At 38.8% G+C, this 26,530-nt stretch overlaps 1 protein-coding gene across 3 annotated transcripts in view; it reads left to right on the forward strand.

The window, feature by feature from the left end:
* The window catches only part of PARD3B (par-3 family cell polarity regulator beta), a 407,820-nt gene that overhangs the window by 225,701 nt on the left and 155,589 nt on the right, over nucleotides 1–26,530 (forward strand). For 2 of the 3 annotated variants that reach the window (XM_062004452.1, XM_062004454.1), the window contains exon 16: nucleotides 6,082–6,126. The exons of the other annotated variant lie outside the window; for it this stretch is intronic. In XM_062004452.1, coding sequence (XP_061860436.1) covers nucleotides 6,082–6,126 — 45 coding nt within the window. The remainder of the gene's footprint in view (nucleotides 1–6,081; nucleotides 6,127–26,530) is intronic. 3 annotated transcript variants of the gene reach the window in all.

Consider the following 26,530-nt stretch of genomic DNA (forward strand, 5'->3'; position numbering starts at 1 on the left):
TTAAGTTATTCTGTCTTATGTCATTAATAACTTTCTAGTACTGTCAGATTAGATGTGTATTTTCTGAGGGTACTCTGCAGAATAAATTTTTAGAAATGAACACAACATAGTTTTCTTTAAATTACTTTCAAATTTCTGTTAAGATCTGTAAGTAGGGAATGAAACAAAATCATTTATTAAGTGATAAAGACACTGCAAAATTAATTGAAATTAGGCTAGAATTAGATTTATATTGTATGAAAAGAAAGGCTCTTAACAAGGTCAATACTGTTACTCAGTTTTCCACTAAATCTGCCTTGATGCAATTGAGGGGAATTGAGCTCTGGCATAAAGGCAGAAGTAGACAGGAGGGAATATCAACTTTTTGGACTGATTTTGTAGAAGTCCTCTAAGACTCCAGGAATCTTGCTGTGGAGCAAGCTGGGAGCATTGGTGAACTGTGATGGTGATAGAGCTGAGAAAATGGTAATGGATCATTGAGACAGAAGTTTCTTAACTACTTAGGTGTACATTGAGGTGAGTTGATCTGTTAATGCAGTTGGATTATTAATGTATCACAGTCCTTTTATACAGTCCTTATTAGTCGGATGGATCTCTCCCTGGTGTACTCTTCCCGTCTTTTTACTAGGGGGTCTTCTACCTCTTGGTGGTTGTAGGGTGGTCACTGGGATGAAGCCAGTAGTCTTCCTCTAGTGGCCCGTTCATGAACTCTTCTCTTGGCTCTTATCAGCTTGTGCACAACCTATTGTACCTCCTATAAGCATCTTAGCCAGCTGCACCTGTTCACTTTGTAGGAAGTTTAAAGTTTTACAAGACTTTTACAATGACTTTAAACAGCTCCTCGCACAACTATTCTTTCATGATTTGATTAACGAACATGACCTTTTCCATTACACCTTTATGTGAGGTTTCACTGTTGGTAGAGAGAGAAAGATGGAAAATTACTGAAGTAAAATATTTTAAGACAGTGCAAGTTCACCCTTCCTAATAGATACATTTATTTGCTCCTGTGGATGTTAGCATAAAAGCCTGTGGTCTTTGTACACAGTTCTACAGGGCAAACCTAGAACAGCAAGAAGCATTTTCTAAAGTGATGGTTGTGAGACAACATTTGACACAATTTCTCTGAGTGATTTATGCTGCTCCTAGATGGAGAAATGCTTCATCAACAAAATTAAAATGTCAGGGGAATTATGTCATTGGCACCATCATTGACTAAAATTAACTGATGTTGCAGTGCCTTCGTTATAATGAAGGCAGAAAAAAACACTGACCAATTTGTAGCTTTATTTTTATGTGTTTATACTATAGAAACAGATGAATTCTAAAAAGGACGGAAGCATCATTCGTGTATGTGGTTTGGGAATACAAGCCCTTGTTAGCTGATTAACACATAATAATAAATTTTATATTTGGCTTCTGGGAAATTTGTTTTCTAGGAAATTCTTGGATGTTTCAGTCTCTTATTATTTCTCATTAATTCTAATTTTAATCCTTGGTTGCCTTTTTCCGGAGTGCCGAACTGCATCTGGTCTTCAAAGGTACGTGTCAGTTTGTCCAGCAGAAATACATGTAACTTTCACGTTTACAATATTTTGAGTAGCTCTTAGTCAACAAGCAAAACTTATCCTTCAGAAAAGAGGTGGAGTTACATAGTAGTACGCTGTGTCTTGCAAGTAGTAGTAACTCCTTGTTTGGGTGAAAAATAATATAATGGTACAGTGATTAAATTGGACAAAAGAAGGAAAATTTGTTATCACAATTGGAAGCTGCATTGATTTGTGCTTCTCTAAACCACAGATGGGAAGTAGTTTCACCTTTAAGTAAACCTGGACTGTATTTTTATGCAAACTTTGAGACTGTACAGAAGCCTTGTTGTATGCCAAAGCATTTAAAATATGTAATTCAAATAAAATGGCTACCTTAGTTATCTTGAGTAGGGCACAGACATGGCAATCAAAAGACTATGTGGAAGGACATGGATGAATTCTTGGGGTGCTTTTACTGTTGCTGAACAGTATTACTTATTTTTTCAAAGCAAAACAACACTCTGGAATATTGCCATAGGAATTCCTAATACATCTGATTATTCATGGAATAGAGGATTGGGGTTTTTTTTAACATTTGTTGTGGTTATTGTCGTAGTTTGGGTTTGTTTTTTTCAACAAAAGATCAGTTGTTTGCTAATTGCTGGAAAGATTTAGGTAATATTCTGTCTTCAGAAACTGTGGTCTTGCTAGTCCCCCAAATGTCCATGCTTTTATTAAATAGCTGTAGAATTTCTGTCACTTATGTCAACAATTGCTTGTTGCTTTGAGTACTAACAGTGAATACATAACTGGTTTCTGTGGTGCAAATGCAGTTCCTGAATTATAGATGTTACTTTAAAAGACCTAGGAGGGTTTATACTGACAAACATTTATAACTTAATGAACTTACATCCCCTGGGATTCTAGGGATATTTCAAAATATGAAGTATTTGTTTGATTTACAAGCTAAGGAGTTGTCTTGTTTGTGAATGTATTTACTTGCTTGCATTGATCATAGCCAGATATTTTAGTTTCATGTTTGCAGTTCCCAAATTAGGTGGTTTCATTTTTTTTAAAATGTTTTGTATCAAACAATTTTATCTCAAGACTATATGGTATTTCCAATGTCTTCATAAAAATAGTAACAGTTCTCCTGGCACTGTACATTCCCAAGTATGATCCTTGTGAGTTAATTTTTCATAGTTACAATGTAATTACTTTTTCATATTGCAGTAGAAAAATAACTAGAATTACTTTTTTTACTTAAGAGTAGACAATATCGTTTCTCTGTTTAAAAATCTTTCAGATTCTTTTCTGCAAAGATAGGCCAACACTAGTAGAAGTTTACACTTATCTCTTCCTTTTTTTTCAAAAGCCAAGGAATATAGCCAGAGAAATACTATTTTTGTCATAACTGAATGATAGCATGAATTTTATGTTTCAAATGCTGTTTTGTGGATCAGGATATCTTATATGTTTCCTGAAGGAAATCTTCAGTTCCAAAATTTTCAACAATGGCATACAGAATCACAGAATGGTAGGGATTGGAAAGGGTCTGTAAGAGATCATCTAGTCCAACCCCCTGCTAAAACAGGTTCACCTCAGGTTACACAGGAACACATCCAGGTGAGTTCTGAAAACCTCCTGATAAGGAAATTCCACACTCTCCCTGGGCAATCTGTACCAGGGTTACCTCTCCCTCACAGTAGTTTCTCCTCATGTTCAAGTGGAACTTCTGTGCTCCAGCTTGTGCCCGTTACCCTTTGGCTTGTCACTAGCCACTACAGAAAAAAGACTTACCCCATCCTCTTGACACCCACCATTTAGGTATTTATCAATGTTCATAAGGTCCCTCCTCAGTCTTGTCTTCTCCAGGCAAAACAGCCCCAAGTCTTGCAGCCTTTCCTCATAAAAGAGATATTCACTTTTTTGTAGCCTTCCTCTTAAGAAGGTCTCTCAAACTGGGCAGCCCAGAACTGGACACAGTATTCTAGATGTGCCCTTACCAGGGAAGAAAAGGGGAGGAGGAGAACCTTTCTTGATTCATCCCAGGATGCCATTGGCCTTGGCCAAGAGGGCACATTGCTGGCACATGTTCAGTTTATTATCAACCAACACTCCCAGATCTCTCTCTGCAGAGCTGCTCTCCAGCAGGTCAATCCCCAGCCTGTACTGGTGCATGGGGCTGTTCCTTGCAAGATGCAGGACTCTGCACTTGTCTTTGTTGAAACTCATGAGATTCCTCTCTGCCCAACTCGAGCCAGTCAAGGTCCCACTGAGTGGCAGCACAGCTTTCTGGTGAATCAAATAAATACAATGTATTTATTTTATGTCAGATTATTATCAGATAAATACAATGTATTTATCTCCCATTAGCCTTTTCCTTGTTTTCTGTCATCTCACTGTTCCCAGAGGAAACAAGAGTGGGGTTCTTATCCAGTGGACTTGCCTGTGCCACTCTTGTTGAGTCTAATGAAAGATGACCAGCCTGGAAGTCACTGCCTAAATGTAATAGAAAATTACACCATTGAGGGACACATCTATTTTGGTCAAACTTTGATATAAAACTGTAATTTTTGTGTATGTACTTAAACTCATAATGCTAACCATGTATTCTGGTAAGATTATTTTTCATTTTCTAATCATTTTAGTCTTCTTTTTTCCCTCCAGTATTAAAATCTTTTTTTTTTGTGTGTGAAGCTGATGTGTAGAGTATGATTAAGTTAAATGGATTTATCCCTTTTAATAATGTAGAACTTAGTTTCAGGCAAGCCAAGTCATTGACACAGTTTTTAAAGAATGCTGGGAACTTTGGTGTCTATTCTTTTAGTATCAGTTTTTTTAAGCTACTATGTACTGCAACATGACCTACTCTAAGTAAATTATCATATATTATAGTGGTTGCCATTAGTGACTACTATAATTAAGGTTGCAAATCAGTTTGCATTATAATCCCTTGTTTTCACACAATCATAACTTGTCAAAACACTAACGTTTGGGACTAAAGTTTTCTACAGTTGTTCTGCTTAGAGGTAAATTTAGGGGGAGGTAGGAGGAAAAGGCATTTGAACTATCCTTATAGGAAATCCTTGTCCAGTCTTTTTGCATTGTAGCATGGAGCTAAATAGTTATTTCCAGGGACTGGAAAAACCTAGAAGGAAGGGCAAAAGGCAAGGAATACAGGACTGCCTTGAATTTTGGTTGCACTTCTAATTTTGACTAATCTCACTGCTATTTTTTTTTGCAGCATCTCTGCATAATGCTGCAAACAATATTAGTCTTTATTAGCATCTGTGTCCCACAATAAAACTACACTGTGTCCGAATTTTACAGATGGCAATCATATAACAAAGGTGGAGAAGAGATACAATGATCAGTTGTGCATTCGTGATTCTAGTTCTGAATGCTAGTCGTGAATCTGATGCTGTTTTTGGGGGGGAAAAGCTTCCCTAAAAGTGAATTGTGGAGGCAATAGAAGAAAATATTTACTGTGATTATTTTCCTAAGAGAAACTTCTAAATGTCAACTACTGCACAGCACTTTGCTGAGCAGAAAATAGCACATTCCTCTGTCTCTGCAGATAACCCTGTACGTAAACTTTTTATGGTGACCATTACGCAAACCTTATGTAAGTTCTCACATATAGTATTTTTTGTATTACTTGACAGTTTATTTTACCATATAAAGAAATCAGGTTTTAAGGCATAATATGAGGTACTGTTTGGGCACCCAGAGTTAAGAATAAGTTTTCAACCCTTACATTCATTTCCTGTACTTGTTTTATCATCTCTAACATTACATTTAGCACCATTTCTTTGCTTGGAATTCATTTTAAGAAATGATGATTGGTTCTTCCCCTCAGCCCTCTAGGAGAGTATTTTAATTAGTTTCTTGAGATATATGATGATAAACTGAAGTACAGTTACTGAAGAAAAATTACAATTTTTGTTACATTAAGAATTTGCTCCTCCACTAATCTTTCTGCAAAGTCTTGCTACTGTAAAATTCTTTCTGTAAATGATGTGAAATACTACAAAGGTACGATTTACGGATAAAATAAATTATAACACAGAAGAAAGCATAAGCCTTCCAAAAGATCTGGTTTTGGGAGACTTCATTATTTGCAAAGGATCCTGTGGGTCAGTGAAATGTCTTGCAGGTGGGAAGATTTCCACATCTGGATTGTTTTTGCGGTTGAGGTGTTTGGTATGAAAATGTTATAACTTTCCTGTGCCCTGTGAATTGTCTGTCAAGATGAGTTATTTACAAATGCAATTGTTCTTCTGTCACTTCAGTTTTGACTGAGTAAGTGCTGAGGTTCTGATCTGTAACCCACAAGGACTGCTGGTAGTCCTTTTATTATTTTCTGTGGGCTTTGATTCAGACATTTAGACTTTGAAGCACCCCAGGTGGATTAGGTTAAAAAAAGGCTTTTTACAAATTATTATAAAGATTTAAGATGCTATGTGTCTGAAATAATTTGACAGTGTTTCAAAGGCTTGTAAATTTAAATAACTTTCTGATCTTTGTGTCTTTTCTTTTATTCCTCCAGTGGCAGAGGAAAGCAAAGTTGATTTGTTGACTGGACACAGATCGGGTAAGCTGTCCTCCTATTTTGGAGGAAAAGTCAGCAACTTTCAAGTAGTATGAGCAGTAAATAAGGTCAGCTTACAGAAACTGTGGTGACTGAGGGAGTTGCAAATTAAGGCATTGCTTTGTATGCACTAACTCCAGGTTGTACAATGTTGAATTTGAGATTGTTCTTTGCCAGACAGTGTATATAGCTGAGTCAATTGCAGGAAGAGCTGTAATTTTATTTTTAAGTGCAGGTGTTTATAAACTGAAGAAAATGCCCTTTCAAATTAGGGCAAATGCAACATTTCTTATGGAGTGTGAAGACTTAGAAGTTTTGGAATCTGTATAACACATGAAATGTATACAACAGTATACATTTTGAAAAACACAGATATTTTTTTTTTCTCATTCCTCTGAGTTCCACTTCCATTATCAGAAGTCGTGATGATAACACTAAAAAAAAAGGCTAGATATTTAAATTAAAAAAAAAATATGAAGCTTTTTCTTTCATTATGCATGTGCAATAGAAATAATTTAAACTTTTCAGGCTATAATAACAAAAGTAGTCCCTACTGCCCTCATTGCTGAACTTATTTAATAAGTTCCACAATCCATGTCATGGTGCTGTACAACTTGTAGTTCTTGCCAGATAAGATTGTAAGATAAGATTGTAATTTTTCACGAGCTGCAGATAAGCTGACATAAGAAACCTTAAACTTCCTAGAAAACTCGAGTTATTCCACGATCTCTTATGATGTTAGAAAACCTTGACGTTTCAGGCTGCGTTTTTGCAGCATGATTGCATGTTGCCTTTTTCAACTGCTTTGGAAGAAATGAAAAGCTGAATTTATGTAAAGGAAGATCAACTATGAGATTCCTGATTGTTTATGGTATCCCTTCTCTGTGCAACTGAGTATCCTCCTTTAGTTCTCTTGTGTGGATTTTCCTTATCTGAGGACCTTCTCATGAACTTCATAGATGAATTCTTTAAATTTTTTTCTGGCATCTTTCCTGTGAACTTACTGGATTTTCTTTCACAATCAGGAGTAGTTCATATGTCTTTTAACATTATCACTTCTGGGGAGAAAAAAAATCTTTCAACTTTTTGTTTTGGGACTGTGAAAGCTTCAAAGAAATTGTGGTGACAACTTGAAGAAGCGAAAGGTGTTGCCCTTGAGTGTTTTCCTGTATGGAGAAAATACTACATTGCAACATATGTAGTTTTTCTAAAGATCAGTGGAATTCACTCTTATCAATCAGCCAATCAGCTGTTGTAAGTACATTAAGCTTTATAATACCATTTTTTAGCATTTCTTGCTTTTTTTACTTCCTTGAGAATAAAAGGAGCTAGCCAACTTCTGAGAAGGTTGGAGTGTAAATGATTTTTCTTGGATCTGTCAACTTTAAATACTGTTCAATTACTGTTGAAAAAATGTTTCTTCCCTCTCTATATTCCATTTCCTAACCCTTCATAATGAGAAATCAAGCTGCAGTTTCAGCTTTCTCATTGTTCCATTCAAATATTTATTTTGAAGATTTGTCCAAGAGCATAGTGTTCTTTTTTTCTGATCTCTTTCTAATGCATGCTTTTTGGAATTATGTATCATATATGTGTTGCTGCTACCAGCAACACCACCAGGCCGCCCACACGGATCTCTCAGCCCACCCCACTGAGGGGACAAGGATCACCACTCACTCAGCATGGATGATACTTTATCCCAACCCCTTGTTTACACCATGTGCCTTTATCTGCTAACACCAGCACCTCCTCTCCCTCCACCCCGTGCCCACCTCTTCTGTACCCTCCACCTCTTGTGTTACAACCTGAGATCTTCCAGACGCCTACTACATATATGTATTTGTCATGGTTTGACATGATAGCCTTTTCTGGTAAGGGGGAAGGGGCTGTAAAGATGGCTCCTGTAAGAAGTTGCTCGCAACTCTCCCCAGCTCTGAGCCAGACCCACTTCTGAGGCTGAGCCAATTAGACGCCTCCATGATCACTTTTTAAGAAGAAGCCAGAAGAGGAGGTTTCTTTCTTCCATCTTCCTCCATCTTTTTCTGCTTCTGCCCCTTCTTCTTCTTCTGGCTGGTGGTGGTGCAAGGAGTAGGAATGGTGAGAGAAACAACCATGCAGACTCCAAGGCCAGTGATGAAGGAGAGGAGGAGGTGTGCTGGAGCAGAGACTCCCCTGCATTCTATGGAGAGACCTGGTGAAGCTGAGATTTATTTTCATTTCTTTAAAGACCCTGCATCAGCGGTACAGACTCATTTTGATAATGACCCTGTATCAGGGGCAGAGACTCATATTTTGCTAAAGCTGGCCCCAGACCAGGGACAGTGACTATGGCCGGAGGAGGCTGTGTCCCATGGGAGGGACCCAACCACTTCACTGCAGACCCCAAGACAGGGGCGGTGATTTTCTTCTTGGCCAGAGCAGGCCATGTCCCGAGGGAGGGACCCTTTATCACTGTGGCCGGAGCAGGCCGTGTCCTGAAGGAGGGACCCAATATCCACAGCTGTAACTGTGGGGAGGAACCCACGACAAAGCAGCTCATTAAACTTATGCCCAGAAGAGGCCTTGTCGCGAGAGAGGGACCCTGTAACTGCAGAAACTGCAACTGTGGTGAAGAATCCACGCCAGACACATTCACCAAGGACTGCATCCCGTGTGAGGGATCCTGTATCGGCAGAAGCCGCAGCTGCTGGGAGCAACCCACACCAGAGAAGTTCGTTAAGGACTGTGTTCCAGGGGAGGAACCCCGTGTTGGAGCAGGGGAAGAATGACAGGAGTCATCCTCATCTGAGAAGACAGAAGCGGCAGAACCCATCTGTGAGAGACTGACCACATCCCCCACTCCCTGCCCCCCTGAGCCATTGAGCGGGGAGGAGGTAGAGATATCGGGAGCAGTGAGCTGGGCCTGGGAAGAAAGGAGGAATGAGGGAGGGAGATCTTAAAGTGCTGGTTGTAATTTTCTCATCATCCTACTCCCTTTCTGCTTTTATTCTGTTCTGTTTCTTGTAGAATAAACTTTCCTAATTTCCTCTCTAAGTCAAGTACTGGAGTCTGTTTTGCCCAGAACTGTAATTGGCAGTGAGCCCTCCCTGCCCTTGTCTCAATCCACAACCTTGCTTATCTTTTCACTCCCATTTTGCTGGGGCCTCCGCCATCCTAACGAGGATGGGAGTGAATGGGGGCACCAAGCGAGAGACTGTCGTGGTGCTGCTGTGCTAGCTGGGCTAAACCACGACAGTATTTTACAGGCATTCAATCACATCACAGAATTCTTATTTTAACATTATTGTGCTGCCTTCCTGTAGATACCTTTTTAAGAACGTGCTGTGGGAGACATTGCAGTACTGGGAGCAAAACACTAGGGGTTTTTTCTCATTACAGAAAAGAGCTTCCATCCTATTCCAAACTTCAGGAAATTAAACATATTTCTCCACAGAATTAATTATCACCTACTAACAATCAACGCAATTATCTCTTCTCTCCTTCAACATGACTTGTTATGTGAAATACACAGTTGAGTAATTCTCTCTAGGGAAATATCCTTTCTGTTCCTTCTGGGGCAGTGGCTCTTCAAGCATTTAGTCTCAGCTTTTGGTATAGCTATTGTCCCCCTCACATATTACATGTTACTGAGCAGCAGCCAGAGTTAGTAGCGTGTATTCATATCAAAAAGCATCATCACAATTCTGCACAAGACCAAGACACTGTAAGGATATGTAGCTGTAGCCCCATCCTTCTGTCTTTTTATATATTATACCCACAAACAGCAGTTCCATTTTTTTTTCCCCCAGAAAATTAGATTTGATTTTTAGAAGCATGTCTGGGCACATCTTGAGCTTGTAAACTTGTTTTCTGGAAAAATGTCTGGAGACTTGTTCCTGTATTTCACAAAAATGCATATGTGAGTTCTGGTTCTCCTACCTGGCCTGTCCCTCATCCTGCTGGATGGAAGGCTCCCACAGTGCTTACAGATGTTCGTAATGCTGCAGATATTTTCCACAATACCACTAGCAAAAGCACTGAAGTGCTGTATTGATGCAGCCTACTCGGCCCTTTCTGGAAAAGACCAGAGTTCTGGAATGAGAAGCAGACAAGTGGTGCCTCTATCATAAAGCAGAGACGATCTCTGAAAATTCACCAAGATGGAAAATTGTCAAACTTCAACTCAGTTTTTCATAATCTCTTGGCTTTTTAGAAAAATGAGGACAGATAGGAGGAGACCCTTCTTAAGGAAAGACAAGACTGTTGTACATTAAATATAACCTGATTTATATCAAATACTGAAATGCAGTAGTGAATTCCTTACAGCTATTTGTATTTTTCTGATTTTTTTTTTTGTGTGTGTGTTCTGATTTACTGCTTAGAACACTTTTAGTATGTATTGACTGTCTGATGAGATCTCTGCTGACACAGCTCTATCAGATGATGCAGTGCTGGAGAAAAGCTGATGAGTCTTTCTTTATGAGTTCTGACATATTAATTAGCAAAATGGGGAAAAAAAGCTTTCCTATTTTTATTTTAATGTCACTAGACCATACTTTTGGCTGAGGTTATGTTTCAAGACAGTTTTGAGACAAGATAAGTTGGAGATCTTATTTTCTTGCTGACTGCTATATGAGGAACACGTGACTGGGCTATGGATTAGTACCAACAGGACTGAATGATACAGGAGTAGATCTGTTACTGAGCTGAATTTGAATTAATGCTATATGGCAAAACATAGGGTTATGACCCGAGTAGGAAAAAGCCCATTTGGATAGTTTGAGGGATGCTTCTGGTCAAGTTCTGTCCCTTACTGTTAATTTTGCTGACAGTGAGGTTACCAGGTTACTGTTCAGCCTGAGGGGTAGGATTAGTGTTCTGGGAAAAAAAGGCTTGAAAAGGCAGATATATAGCTAAATCCTGCAAGGTCATGGCTTTGGTGAGGTCTGTATGCCCACATATCTGGTAGTTCTTCAGTCTGTGCTGCTTCACACATGGGTAACTGAGTTGTGATTAAATTGGGATTTAGATTGGGACCAGAGATAGTTTGGAGTAAAGTAGGTTAAAGGTCTTGGTATGTCTCTGCATCCTTTAATGCCAGGATATGCTCTGCATTAAATAAATTTTACTGAGCTTTCATTAAGGTTGGGATGGGGATTAAGATTATGATTTAGGACACAGGAGTGGTTGAAAAGTTAGACTTATTGGCAAATTTTGTATGACTCTCTGGAATAGGTTATGGAAGGTGTAACAGATTAAGCTTCATCATTACTTTCAGGAAAGGTTCACTAACCTATTCCAAAAACCATGGTAACACTGGTAACTGAAATAGATCTGAGATGCTAAGGTTGTATCTGTGCAAGCACAAGGTGAATGTCCCCTTTGGCTTTGAAGTTGAGTGGCAGAGTGTGCTCTAAGCCCCTCTTACAAAGACGGCTTCAGGTTGCTGCTCAAAGCTGTACCTGGTATATCTGCTGACCCATTTCTGGGAAGTGTGTGAGAGCAGAAGAGTTGTTATACCACTTTTATAGTGTAGATTGTTACATTCTAGTATACTCAGATGTGCTGAGGAACCGCTAAATTTGCAAATATGAGCATAACCAGCTTAGTTATTTGCACAACAAAGCAGGGTCTGGTGCAGGCAAAGTTCAGTGTGTTGACATTTGTTCTGGTAAAAGTATGACTGATGGCTAGGCTAACCTTATTGCTGCAATTTTGGTTCAGACTTAGAAGGGCAGTCCAAACTAGAGAACATTTTGGATTGTTTTGGGTTTTTTTTAACTGGAGTAATGATCAAAGATTGAGCTATTGGAACACCAGCAAAATCCAGTGGTTTATACATGCTTACATAGCACAAAAAAGGCTTTCTTTTAGTCAAGGATTTTTGCTGTAGGTTAACACTGTGGTTAGGAAGGACTACAGACTTGTTTGAGATCACTGCCACTGTAGCAAGTTTGGCTTCTGTTTGTGTCGGAGGAGTGTAGGGAAGTGGTGTGCTCCTCCTCTCCTCGTGCCAGATGTCAGAATTTTATTAAACAAGCCTTCTCGCTGCTGTAGATGTCATTAAAGCTGAGCTTTTCCAAAGGAACATTGAGTTTAGTACTGAGTTCATATGTTCATAACTAGTCCACAGAAGAAAAGACTCATGTAAATGTCTAAGCTACCTGGTGTATGCAAGTAAAGTGCCTGTCCAAATAAGGACTTTGCCACTATCTAACTGAAAGCATGTAGTATGTGGAATCTGACATTTGTCTTCACATTTATGAGAGGAGAAAAAATGTTGATTTTAGTTCATTTTATTTCTCTTTGATAATAAGAATGTAGTACTTGGCTGCATCAATCATTTTTGCAGGCGTGAAGAGGAGTTGCCTACTTTGCCAACTGTGGTATACCTTAGCAATATGGATGTAGCCTAACCTATCCTGTAGATCTTGGCTTGGGTACTGAAGGCAAGCAAGCAAAGTCTGGTGGTACTGGAGGCTGTGCAATGTGATATTCCCTTAGTTCAGCCAGCATGGAGCTTGGTGCTGTTTCAGTTTGACCAACACAAATCCGAATGCAAGTATCTTTCTCTGATACTTTAGTACCCCATATTGCCCATAACCCATGCCTCTAAGCTTTGACTCATTAAGCTGTGGGTTCAGTTTGATGCTTTATTGCTGGGAATACTTTCGCAAGATTTTTATTCTTTTGCTGTTGCCTTTGGACTTCTCGCCCTGAATGATTCTTTTCTAGTGGTGGTGATGGTCTTACCATCACCCCCTTCAATTATGATTCTCCAAACCAAGTATTCCTTTGGCCATAGAGTTGCAAATACATTTTTGTCATCTATGATTCTAAGAATCTGTATCGACTCATGCAGCCAAGAAACAAAAAATAAGATTTCTTTTTCCTGCTGGTTACTTTAGGGAGTTAATATTTTTTTTTCTGTACTTATCTGGTAAGGTCTAAAGTCAAAGATGTCACATTGAGTCTATTATATTTTTGGGGTTTATAAGGATTCCTACTCAGAGTTAAAATGCTTTCACTGAATCTCTGCCTAGTGTTTTGATTTTTTTTTTCAAACACAACTTGTCTAGTGAACCTAGGACGGTACATTAATTTACTTAGTACTCTATGTTAGGATGGTTTACTAAGCCTTTTTTAGTGGACTTTAAGGTGGATTTTTAAGGTGTATGTGTGTGTGTGTGTGTGTGTTTTTTAATATGTATAACGACTTCCATGTTATAGATTGTTTTAGTCATATATATTATTTAGAGCTGGGAGTGGTGCTGGGGCTTGTTCTACATTGCCTAGTTTCACAAGAACCAAAACTGCTGTGACCAAGACGATGGACAAGACAGCACAATATTCAACTGCTGGGCTGCAGGATTTTTTCATCTCTTAATGATCAAAGTCCAGAAGTCTGTAGAGATAAATCATGAGCCTCCCAACTTTAATGAGCTGACTTAAGAATTAGTGCTGAGAAAAATGTTCTTTTAATTTCATCCAGTATTTAGAGTGCTAAATATAAAATATGAATGTTTAGTTGGAAAAACTTTCATTTTTCTGTTGGAACTTCATGTATTTTAACCTGTCAGAGATAGGAAAGTGTACTGAAACAAGATAAAAACAAAATTAGAATTCTTGTCACGTTCTAATGGGATTTTTTGAACAAGGGAAACTCAAACTGGCCATTCCAGATATTGATTCTTTTTAAGAGGCTGTTTAAAATGTGAGTGATACAGCAATCTCTTCTCTGCTTCACTATCAAATTCTGTGTATTTCTGCATGAGAAGTTTGATTTTTCACTGGCTCAGGAAAAGGAAGAGTGGACACTTATCAGTTTTTGTGCTTCAAACAATTATTCTGATTTAACAGAACTTGTTGTATTGTTGAAATTGAGTGAAAAACTGTTTGTTGGTCAAAATATCTTTTGAATGGCAGGCTGACAGTCTTTACAGTCTCTGTTGCCTGCCAGGCCTATGTGGCTGATAAACAGCTCTCACCAATAGCCTCATTAGATGGTTCTCCTCTACAGAGGGAAAAATATATCTCGTTTTTACTCTGAGAAGAAAAATTTTATGCCCCCAAGGAGCTCAACAGCTGTAACTATTCCTTTGACAACTGTTTTTCTTACTTTGAAGGCTTTTATTAGCTGTGTGATGTTGATTGTTGTAACCTCTTTTTTACTAGGTCCTGGGAAAGTCATCTGTTGATAAAATTCCCTCACTTGAGGGTGTGGTTTGATGTTACGATGTTGATCTAAAACCTTGCTGATGATGAAAAAGGCAGTTTTAGTCACCATACCTCCTACCCACAGCTGCCTGCTTCCCATTGCTTCTTTTATGCCAGTACCACAGCTTAGCTGGTGAGATGGTTCAAAGCGCTAAACCAGCAAAAAACTGAAACAAGAAAGAAGTGAATAGTGTTGAGCTTATCTCTTTGAACTGCCATTTGAGAGACAAGCTTGCATGCCAGTGAAATGGAAACTCGGCAAGTGGATGGATGTGGGAACTGTGGCTTTTATTAAATTGCCTTATCTGCCATGTCATACCATATCCTTATTAAATTCAAATGATAAACTTACATTGATTTTTTTTGTTGTTGTTTTTATTTTTTTCTTTTAAGACTCTTTTACTTGCTGTGTATAAAACTACTTTCCCAGTGGCAGAAGTGAGGAATAAAAAATGGCAATAAACCTCAATATACTGAAGAAGAACATCTCTGCTATCTCATCCTTTAATTGCAAGAATCTTCTCTTAAATCACTTATTCCCTTTGATTTTATGAATTCTTTGTGTTCTGTGACTGACAGTACGTGTTTTAGCAAGATATGGCAGATATCTTGATCTTTCTTAGAACTACAGTCATTAAAGTGAATAGATCTGATCTGCTGAGAACAATAAGAAATTTGCAGGAGAAATCTGTTTCTCTCAGTGTTCTTAGGATCTAGAGCAGAGCTGAACATAGGCCAACTGTAGTGTGGATACAAATTTAAGGGTCTGTGATGGAGATTTTATAAGATAGCATAGCTGATTTAATGTTTTCTTGTCTTCTGAAGAGGATGCCATGATACACTTGTATTCATAAATGCCTAAACACAAATTTCTGCTGACTTTCTCTCAATGTGTGGTGGTTTTGCCCCCCAAGTCATTCTGTCATTCCCCCTCCTAAACTGGACAGGAGAGAGAGAAATAATTAGAGGTTTGTGAGTCAAGATAAGGACAAGAGGGATCACTCAGCACTTAACATCATGGGCAAAACAGACTGGGGAGAAATAGTTAGGTTTATTAATGAACAGTCAAAACAGAGAAGGGAAAATGAGAAATAAAACCATATCTTAAAACACTTCCCCCCCCTTCCCAGGACTCTCCTTCCTTCCCTCACACCCCCACTCAGCACAGGGGGATGGAGAGTGAAGATTATGGTCAGTTCATTACAGATTAATTTTGTCACTGCTGCTTCTCTGGGGAAGGCCTCCCCACACCTCCCACTGCTACACTGTGGAGTCCCTCCCACGGGAGATGGTCCTCCATGAACTTCTCCAATGTGGGTTCTTCCCATGGGCTACAGTTCTTCATGAACTGTCCCAGCATAGGGCCTCCCACAGGGGCAGTTCCTCACACACTGCTCCGATGTGAGTCATCCACCAGGAGAACAGTCCTTCAGGAATAGACTATTCCAATGTGGGCCCCCCACAGGTTCATAAGTCCTGACAGCAAATTTGGTCCAGCATGGACTCCTCTTTTCATAGGTTCCCAGGTGCTTCCAGGAGCTTCCTTCAGCACAGGGTTTCCACAGAGACACAGCCTCCTTCAGCCATCCACCCGCTCTTACGTGGGGTCCTCCACGGGCTGCAGGTGGATCCCTGCTCCACTGTGGACCATCATGGGCTGCAGAGGCACAGTTGACTCACCATGGTCCTCACCACAGTTCACAGGGGAATCTCTTTTCCCATGCCAGGGCAGCTCCTTCCCCTCCTTCTCCACTGTCTGTGGAGATGTTGTTCTCACATTCTCACTCCCTTCTGCTTCTGTTAGCAACTGTGCAGCAACTTCTTCCCCTTCTCCAATACGTTATTGGCAGAGGCATTACCTCAGTCACTAATTGGCCAGGCCTTGGTCAGTGGTGTGTCCATCTTAGAATTGACTGGCACTGGCCCCATCAAAAACAAGGGAAGCTTCTGGCAGCTCTTTGTTTAAAGAAGCCACCACTGTCTCCCCCGATACCAAAACCTGGCCACACAAGCCCACAACACCATGCTAACATTATTATTCTTATAATTCCATTATGAGCTGTTGTGGAGAGCTAACCTGGCAGAAAAGGTAGTTCTGGAAAAAAAAAAAATAGTATTCTGGTTTAGCCAAGGGATCAAGAAGAAGGAAATTCAGGACAAGAGAGAGATGGTTTTGTAACTGACAGTTTTTGATCCCAAGATCAGCCTGAGTTGAAGGAAGTTGGCTGGGGTGGAGGGAGTAGACAGACACGTCTGAGGTAGAAAGCATGGATAAAAGGAGATTTGCAGATCTTCAGAGATGTCTTTGTGCTGAAAGAAGAGAAGTGGGGAAGCAAGTTTGAGTCTTTCTTGTCCTGAAGACTAAACTGGAAGTGAGTTTCTGAGAGGTTTGTCTAATGGCCAGTGAAACTTGAGTTTCTGTATTTTTGACTGTGTGATGTTATTTGCTGTTAAAGGGTTATGGCTATCTTTTAGCTTTGTTAAGGCTGGTACAGTCTGGATCTTGTCCTGTCCTAAGGAGTGAGAGAAGATTGAAAGGTCCTTGGAAGCAACTGAGTCTGGTAGGCAGCGAGAACCTTTCCTAAATGCTGGATAGAGTGAACAGGCAGCTCAGTCAGAAAGGACAATTTTCACTAAGAACCACAAGGACTGAGTATGGTTTCTTTCAATCCAGCTGATCACGGGAAGGTGCTGAACCTGAGAACAAATGACCCTGTAAAAGCATAAGTTGAGCAGAGGCTTTTATTTTGTTCTGTCTTGCCCAGCAAATGTGAATATTCTGTACTATAAAAGTGTAGTAAAACAGCCCTAACTTCAACAACAAAGCCCTTTTCACTTTTTAAGAACAAAAGTGAATGGATCTCTATCAGAAAGTCCTCAACAACGTGGACCTCTCTGTGAAGGAAGCTTGTGTCCTAAAAGTGTACCAAAGATACTTCAATTTGAGTCCCATGGAGTAAAGCTTAAGAGTTCCCGCAGATAGGAACCATACAGACCACTCCTGTGAATTCATAGCTAGGGAAATGCCAAAGCTGTGACATTAAGTTTCTTGAGGAAGGTGATGGAGAGTTACTTTCAGTGTCAGGAATGCCTCATTTTTACATGTGGGTAAACCTGGAGTGGAAAGTCTGCGTGGTAGTAATGATGGCCTTTTCTCAGAGGAGGTGGCCTGATCTGGCAGATGTCCAAAATGAAGTCTTCAAAAATAAACAATAGAGGTGAAGAACTTACTTCTTTTCCATCATTTCTCAGCAGTATGGGACTTGTGCAGCAGCCAGTATGAATTGTTGGCATCCAGAAATTGCAAACCAACAGACTTTTCCTTGGGGAGTATTCTTCACTCCAGGGGCAGAGAAAAGAGCAGGAACTTTGTTTAATGTGACCTGGGAAATGTCATGCTCAGCAGTTACCCAGTGCTATGACTCCTTTATGTTACCGAAGTGGGAGAAGTAACTAACTGGGAAGACAAAAATATCAAACACACAATAATTTTTGCAGCCAGGATACTCATACATTCATATTTTTTCTATCTCCTTTTTTTTCCCCCCTATTTCTTGAAGTGATTCTGGGCATATTATTATATTAACTGAGGCTTGGGGCAGGAGGGGATATTCACACTTAATAGTTGCTATTTCTCCCTGTGTCAGTATTGCTGAATGTTGTTCTCTGCAGAATTCAGTGAAGCAAGTCAAGAGAGCATTAAAACTTCAGAATGTTTAGGCAGTATAAAATGAAATAAAGTACAGACTTTTAGTAATGTAATGAGTGCTCCCACTTACCATAAGGCTTGCTAGTATTTTCAATGTGTTCTTCTTTCTGTGGTAAATACATTGTGTCAGCTTGCAGTGGACTGAAGGGGAGGTGTGCCTGTAGAAGTCTGTATTTGTTGGGCGCTGAAAATGGTGTGATGCTGGCATGAGTTATCAGTTGTAAGCTGTTTGGGGCATGCATTCTCGTCCTGAGACCTGGTTGATACTTTTCCCTGTGATTGTGCTGAGCCTGGACCATTTTATGTTTTTGCTTAAAGTTTCTGCCTTGGGTTGTAGCTTCCTACTGCATTCCCTGCATGACAGTAGGAGAGCTTATAAATACAGTGGATGTGTTTATATGAGGACAGGCAGAAATAAAATTTTCTTCTGAAGCAAAAGCAGTATAACTCTGTTAGCACAGAATTTTACACAGGATAATAGATACTGCAGTTCTGCAGAAGTGGCTATTAGGACTTAAGATCTTGGTGTCTCTGGAGTATCATTGTGCCCAGTACAACTCATTTCTAAATTTGAAGTCATTGTAGATGGCAAAAAAAAAAGAAGAAGAAAGCTGGTATTGATCCTAATCAGAGAATGAGAAACAATGAGTTTGGATTTGGAAGAATGTAAAGAATTTGATGAGCTTTTTCTTGAAACTGTGGAGATTCAAAGTAAGGCACAGCAGCCAGCAAAACAAGTTTAATGTTTAAAATCCTGAGGACTTCTTGCTATACATTAAATCCAAGAGCTTCTCTAGTGATGATGTCAGAACAGATGGCTCACGGAAAGTGCCTGCATGACTGATAGTAAGCTGGGTATCTTCATGGATCTCCCCTCTTGGCCCTAAGAAGAAAGCTGAAAATGGCAAGTAAATCCATCACGTCTCCTCCATTTCTAGGGCCCTTCAGTCATCAGCCCTTCAGCTGGTCACAGCTAGCATGTATCCATTTCAAAAAGCAAAATGAGTCGCCTCAGACTGCGTCTTTTGTAATTGAGGAAGAAGTGCTGGTGTCATTCTAATGCCTCTGGGTAACATTTGCCACCCTCTGCAGTTAGAACTGGAGTCACACAGCCTTCCTGCCAGTATTTTCTCTGACTACTAGTTTCACATTCTGTCAAGCAGCATCTACCTGTTTTTCCAACTTTGTAGGGAAAGGTCTGCAGATGTTCAGGAAAGACCTTCAGAGTACTAGGTACTGAAATTTGTCTGTGAACAGTGTTGGCAGCTGCTGCGGTTCTTTTAGTTGCTTGTTGTGACCAAAGAGACCAACAGCCACTGCCGAGTGCCTCATTTCCCTCCAAGAGATGAGTTTTTTCTGGGCATGATATTCAATGCTGGTGGTGGCTATCCTGAAGTCATTGGTGCCAAGGAGTTAATGAATTTGGAAAACTTCCCAGATAATGCATCTGACCCTCTAACTTACATTTTGGAGTATGAAGTATGAGATGTAGAAAGAAAAGCACTGAACTAAATAAGCTCCTGGCTGAAGCAGGGAACACTTTTGGTTGTTAACTGAAAGTTAGAAATGTTATAACCCTAAAGATGATTTAACTGTTGTGCTCTTGTTTGGGTTTTTGTTTATTTGATTTCAGTTTCAAGTTTCATTGGAGATGTAAAAATTTAATACCATGTATTTGCCAGTTACATTACATTCTGAGGCTTGAGTACACATGGGGAAGCATTTATAATTTTCCACTTTGAATGATTCTTATCCTTCATTTTTTGAAGTCCCATCATGTTGCCATGTCACTAAGAAGGATTTTAAAGGTAGCTACCAGTAATTGATATTTCTAGTCCTGCTCACTTCTGGAATAGTATCTTGTACAGTGTTTTCCTTCCATTTGAAGTAAGATTTCATTACATAAAATGTGTTGCTGTGCTATTTATTAATACACATTTTTGTGTAATAAAAGCTGTGCAGAGCAATATGGCTCAGAAATTAGCTTGAAAGAATAGAATTACATTGCTATTTGTACATCTTCTGAAACAGTATTATTTTTAGCAGATCTTTCAATACAGCAATGCTATTTAGCACTTAACCAATACAACTCTCTAAAAGTAACCACAATATCATGTCTAATTAAGTGTCCTAGTGAAATGCTTTTTTCTGACCTGAGTGCAGAGTAGGAGAGTTTTTTTGTACATTGCAGTGGCAACCCAAATGGAAAGCATTTCATAGATGAGCTGTGAGTTACTATCAACTACTAGGAAGTGCTTTCCTCCTACCTCAGGCAATGGCATCACACTCTGCTTTCCAGACATATGAGCTTATCTAGTGTTTACCCTTTATTCTGCCCAATGTCTTGATAGGTGAAATTTCTCATTGTCCTAAAATTAGGCTTGCATGGGTAATGTCATTTTCAATAATTTAATTTTCTTCTGCACCTAGCAAGTGTAATAAACCTGTGAGTGCACAAGAAATCCCTATTGACATGAGACCAAGCTTATTTGTTTAGTTAGGGTTTTTTTGTTAAAAGAAACTTAAATCCTGGTTTCCACCCTCTCCACTCCAAGTAGTCTGAAAGCTACACTGAAGGTATTTTATATCTGATTCCTGTCCTTTAAGTTCTTCTGTTGTGAAAAAACTGTAATCCTTCTCTCCTTATATCAAAAGGAAACCTTTTTCGATTGAATATCCATCTAGGAGGGGAGGAAATCTCTGACCTGAAAGCTTCACCTCAAGATTTAAAGGATATTAGCAGACTTACTGCAGTTATATCTAGATAATCTTTATTTCATTGTGTTCTTTTGGCCATTCTGGTACTAATTCATGCTAAGCCTTTGCTTACTGTTCTACTTACGATTCTCCGTGCAAGGTATAGTCAGGTCCTTGGGGACAGTTGCTTGCACAGCATGGGGTTGGTTGTTTTTTCAGTTCTATTGTTGCTTGCTTACTAAGTCCACAGACTGAGGGAGTAGGAAGAAGCCATTCTATCTAGTGTGAATAGTCGTCTTGGAGCAAAGCAGGAAATTCATTGGAGAAAAGCAGACCCTAATTCTACAATTTGCTTGATTTCAGTGTTATAGTTTCCTTAGTCCCATATAGCAACAAGACCCTGACTATACTGCACTGAAAGCTTAAGTAGGGAGCAGTTCCCTTCTGGTGCTACGGTCAGGACCTGGCAAATGGAGATACAAAGAATAGAGCTAGAACTTGGCACTAGAAGTTTGTGTTGGTTGCTGAAGGGTGATTGCATTTACAAAGGTTGCAAACAAAAACCTCTGTTAAATTGCTGTGGCAGTTTGAAGCCTCTCTCTGCAATAGGACCAGGAAGAGGATCTGGCATTGATTTGTTTGGAGTTTTCATGAAATTACAATTTTTGCTGCTATCTACAGTTGCCTTGAATTCCTTTATTCAAACAAGGGGTTAGGTTTTTTTTTGGTTGCCAGTTGTAAAACTGCAGTTGACAGAGATGTTATAAAAGAGAAATCAAATATAGTGTAATTATTCAGATACTTCTTTTTTATTGCTTTATAATCTGCTCAGATGCTTAATTCTGAAAACGATAAAACTGTTTGATCAAAGCTTCTAGAGTTTAATTCTTTTCTAAAAAAACCTAGTACATTAGTTTTAAATTCAAAGGTACAAAAAAAGAATGAGCTTTACATTAGGACTAAATTTTGTCAGCTGTTGCATGAAAACTCACTGCTTATTACTGAAATAGCTGAGTTTATATTAAAAGAGCAAATATTCAGGGGTGGAAAAAGAAAGAAAAAGAAAACATACAGGAGAAAAACTATTTCTCACAATCATTCTTTTACTGCTGTCCTGTAGGAAATAAAGGTAAATCATTAAGTCTCAGGAAAGACTTTGGTCTCCTTTACTTATGGTTTGCTTTTTCTTTTCTCTCTTTGTGTATAAAGGATGGATGTAATATGCACTGTGTTATTGCCTGTTAAGTGTCATGCATGACACATCCCATTACAGATTGTGTGAAACTGGATCTATTTGAAGTAAAACTTTCCATTCAAGTGTCAATTGAAGCATGAGTTTTATTTGCTTTTTTGACAGAGGTTGTTCTTTTACTGATAAAAAACCCACTCTGATATTTGTTTTTATTTAGGAGAGGAAAAGCTAAGAACATATCTGGGAAGACAGCAAGCTAGTGGGAGCAGCTGGGCAGCTGGAAAGGGATGCTGGGGATGGAGGGGATAAGAGAGATTGTGCATGTGGCTAGGTAAGAACATGCAGTGTGGAAAAGGATGACATAGCTGAGAGGGGGAGTTCTAGGACAGTCAGTATATCCAGAAATCACATGGGAAATAAAAATAGCAGCCAGCATTGATTTTCTTTAAGACAAAAAAACTCCAAACAAACTAAAAAAACCCACCAAAACCCAACACCTAGGAAACTGTATATATATACAAACTCTATTCAAAGAACATAAGTTTGAAGGTGCAAGGTGTCTCAAGAAGGAAGTGGTAGCTGTTAAGGATGTCTGCAAAGGCAACCTGAAACCCTTTTAGTGGATGCCAATGGTGTGAGACTTACATAAGCAAAACCTAATTCTTCTCAAAGACTTTACTCACAGAGCACGAGAGGAATATACTTAAGGGTAACAAAGGCTGTTGTGTAAGGATCAACCCTCACCGCAGTGTTGAAACTATAAGTTGTGTAGCGATTTGGTATATACTGGTAGGAGGATGTTAGTGGTGTAGATGATCTCAGGGAAAAGAAGCATCTTCTTTTTTTTTTTTTTCTATAGCCATTGAATGTTACTTGAACTATTTCCTAGAAGTGCCTGTACTTCAGAGTTGCTGGGAATGGGGAGGGATTTTTAAACTGCACTCAATGAGATAGTGTGTTCTTCACCTTATTGTTGCCTGACCTGCATGTATGCTGATTTGCTCAAGTGCTGAATGTATTCAGGCTGCAGCCAAAGCAAGCAGTAATGGTGATGTGAGCAGAGGAAATGCTATATGTTAAGTACTTGGAAGAGGGAGTAGAGGGCAAGGGAAGTAGGTCTTGAGAATCCTAAGATGGGAATCTGAATTGGTCTTCATTTTTCTGGTTTTGTTCCTGTCTCTGAAACACAGATAGTGCATGTTTTGCTTAAAAAGACCTCATTAATGTTTATTAAAAAAACTTAGTACTTTATAAAGTGTTTCAGAGAAAGGTGCATGAAGGACTGTTTAATGCTGATGTCAGAACAGGTATTGAAATGTGTGTTGGGTAAAAAGGTGGGTAATTGTTGTACACGTGGAAGAAAATATTTTTAGATATTTCCTGAAAGAAGGATGCTGGAGTTTTGTAAATAAAAGTGTCATAATGTATTTGGAACATAAAGTGAAAGTCTATTATAATAAATGCATAAAGAGATAGAAGTTAACAATGGACACCTTTGCTGTGGCATTTTTGAGGCCTAGGTGCTATGTTACTTTGCAGTGTTAATAGAACCCTTTAAAGGTCATTTTTTGTATATAATTTTAATACATATTCTGTTGCTTTAACCATTCCTATTAAAATTTCGTGAGCCTTTTCAGAAAATCAGACAGGAAAATGCAAACAAATAATGCATTTTATTTAGTATGTAGTAGATACAATATTACTGTATGTGTAAACAAGTAAAAACGTTTTCATAGAATCATAGAATGAATGGTAGGGGATGGAAGGGACCTTTATAGATCATCTAGTCCAGCCCCCCTTCAGAAGCAGGACAACCTAGGTCAGGTCTCATAGGAACATGTCCAGGCCGGTCTTGAAGACCTCCAAGGAAGGGCAGCCTGTGCCACTGCTCCATCACCCTCACAGTGAAATAGATTTTCTTATGCTTACATGGAACTTTTTGTGTTCCAGCTTCATCCCATTACCCCTTGTCCTGTTACTAGCTGCTATAGATAAAAGGGGCGTCCCATCCTCCTGACACCCACCCTTTAGATATTTATAAATGTTAATATGATCACCCCTCAATCTCCTCTTCTTCAGACTAAACAGCCCCAGGTCCCGCAGCCTTTCCTAGTATGAAAGATGTTCCACACCCCTGATCATCTTGTGGCCCTGCACTGGAAAGAATTCTTATTAGAAGTTTTCTTATTAAAATAGCAAACTATGTAGAAAGATGCTGCTGTAGTCTATAAACCACATATGCTTTAAAACAGATTTTTTTTAAAAAAATGCTTTGTCTTCAAGTAACTAGTTCTGGATTTAAACCTCTGAATTTGGAATGCTGTAGAATGATAGCACAAAAATATTAAATATCATAGCTATTGTAAATAAAATAGAGGGTCATGAGTTACAGGGCAAAAGAATGAAGTTGAAATCTTAAAGCATTAATTTTCCAAGAGCAAGTACTTAATATTTTATGAAACCTGATCCCTATACAGACTCTTCTATGATTCTTTGCTTGCCTAGTTTACCTTTTTTGTTTTCTACCCTTCTTCTTCCCTTCATAGAAGAGCCCATAGGTAATTGTTTAATTCTGACCTTAGCACTCACCAGTCAGCACGGTGGTATGTATCTTTGATTCTCTTACCTGTATTTTATACTGCTCCTTCACCCTGGAATACACTGAAACAACAGAGAAGGTATGTGTAGGTAGTGATGTTATTAGTGACAAGAGATGTAGTTGATTGCTTCAAGCCAAAATAACATGCTCACTTCTGTTTGAGAAAAACACCAAGTTCATAGCACCATATATGCAGATCAGCATAAACCTTTCTATTTTTTGGAGGTGGTTGTTCTTTTGTTGTTTGGGTTATTTTTTTAGAGGAGTCTTGGGTTCTGACACACTTTTATATGTTTAGTACTTACTTTCAATTGGAGGTTTAAGAATCTTCTGCTCTCTGAAGTAAAAGAAATAGTAAAATGATCAAATGTAGAGCGAGCCCTGCCCTTGTTTGAGCAGTTACTTACCTTGCAGGTAGTTCTGCTTATTTCAGTGTTCCTCAAACCTTCATAAATAAATGTTTCTGCAACAATAATTCCTTTCAGACCTACATGACTTGGTATTAAAAACTCCACGTCTTTCCTCCCAACTTGTTACAGCAAATACTTTATGATCCAAACTGAAAGAACCAGATATTTCTAAGGAAGTTTTTCTAGCTTAAAAAGCAGAGGCAATAATTCTTCTCTCAGTTTAGTTATAAGTTACTCTTCCAGTGTAGGAGGGTCTTCACCTACACTGTAATTTGCATTAGCAGAACAGAGTGCCCATTTTGTTAGTGATTTTTAGAAAATGGAAATCGGGAATGACTGCTCAAGTAAATAGGATCAATAAACAAAACCGCCAACAGTACTTGAAAAACTAATGCTGAAATATGCTTTTGCAATTTGAGCTTCCATGTGTTTGTTATCTTTGATAAGGAATTGTTCTTAAACTTCAAATAGAATTTCTTACTACCTTCATATAAATCAGTTGCCTGTAGTTTTCAGTTAAGCAGTTTAATTGCTTAATGAGACCCGGTGATTAAAATTTAACAGTCATATAATATAAGGCAATATAAATATCAGTTCTTACTCAAATTAATGGAATGTTTTTAATGTGCTTTAGCATACAGGACTCTCATTTAAGTCTTTTCTAAGTGTTAAGGTTACAGACACTGAAGAATGACAGCAGTAAGACTGTACTGAAGCTGGTACAAAATACCAACTCCAAATGAGAGGGTTTCTGTGCTAAAACAGGCTTAAGGGTTGTTGTGTTTTGGTTTTTTTTTTAAATATGATTTTGTGAAAAATTGACCCATTCTGTGAACAGCATCTAAGCAAGAAGGCACTATTCTGTCATAATTGACTTGAAATAGACTAATAGCATAAACAGTTTAAGAGAACATCAGGAAATTCTGTGCTTAGCTCTTCTATATTGCTATTCAGAAGAAGGGAACCACTATCATCTTTACAAGGAGAGAAAGCAACTTCTTAATGGCTCTGTTATGGACTGATGCTTGCAACATCCATTTGAAATACTGTACTTATCTTAACAATTCAGATTCAATCTGAATGTGAAAACTGACTAAATTAATATAGTGCCAAAGCATCTGATTTTTCTGTTTAAAACAGAAAACATCCAAGGGATAGGAACAGCAAGGTAATGTTGCAGGAGATGAACTGTACTTTACAAAATGTTGACAAATCATAAGTAAATCACTGTGGAAACAGAGATCAATAGTCATACCACTCAAGAGAGCCAGTATTGCAGAAATGCGGGTAGGCTTGATCAAAGATTATTACAGGTACCAACTGTTACTCTGTTTTGAGTTGGTATAACACCAAGTGCAGTGAGATTTTAGCCCATGCTTGGTTCAGCGTGCCTTCATAATGCAAGTATTGAAGAACTGACAGGAACAGAAAGCAGTGTCATCTTTTGTTTGTTTTTTTGTTGTTTTTTTCTGGATACCATTTGTCTGTAACACATCCCAAGAAGATAACAGTGGTCATACTGGATCAGACAAAAAGTCTATAGCCCATGGCCTCTTTCCAATACCACCAAATGCTGATCTTTGCAAGAGATAAAAAGATATTAC

The sequence above is a fragment of the Colius striatus genome, chromosome 11 (genome assembly GCF_028858725.1).
Source record: "Colius striatus isolate bColStr4 chromosome 11, bColStr4.1.hap1, whole genome shotgun sequence".
Taxonomy (NCBI): Eukaryota; Metazoa; Chordata; class Aves; order Coliiformes; family Coliidae; genus Colius; species Colius striatus.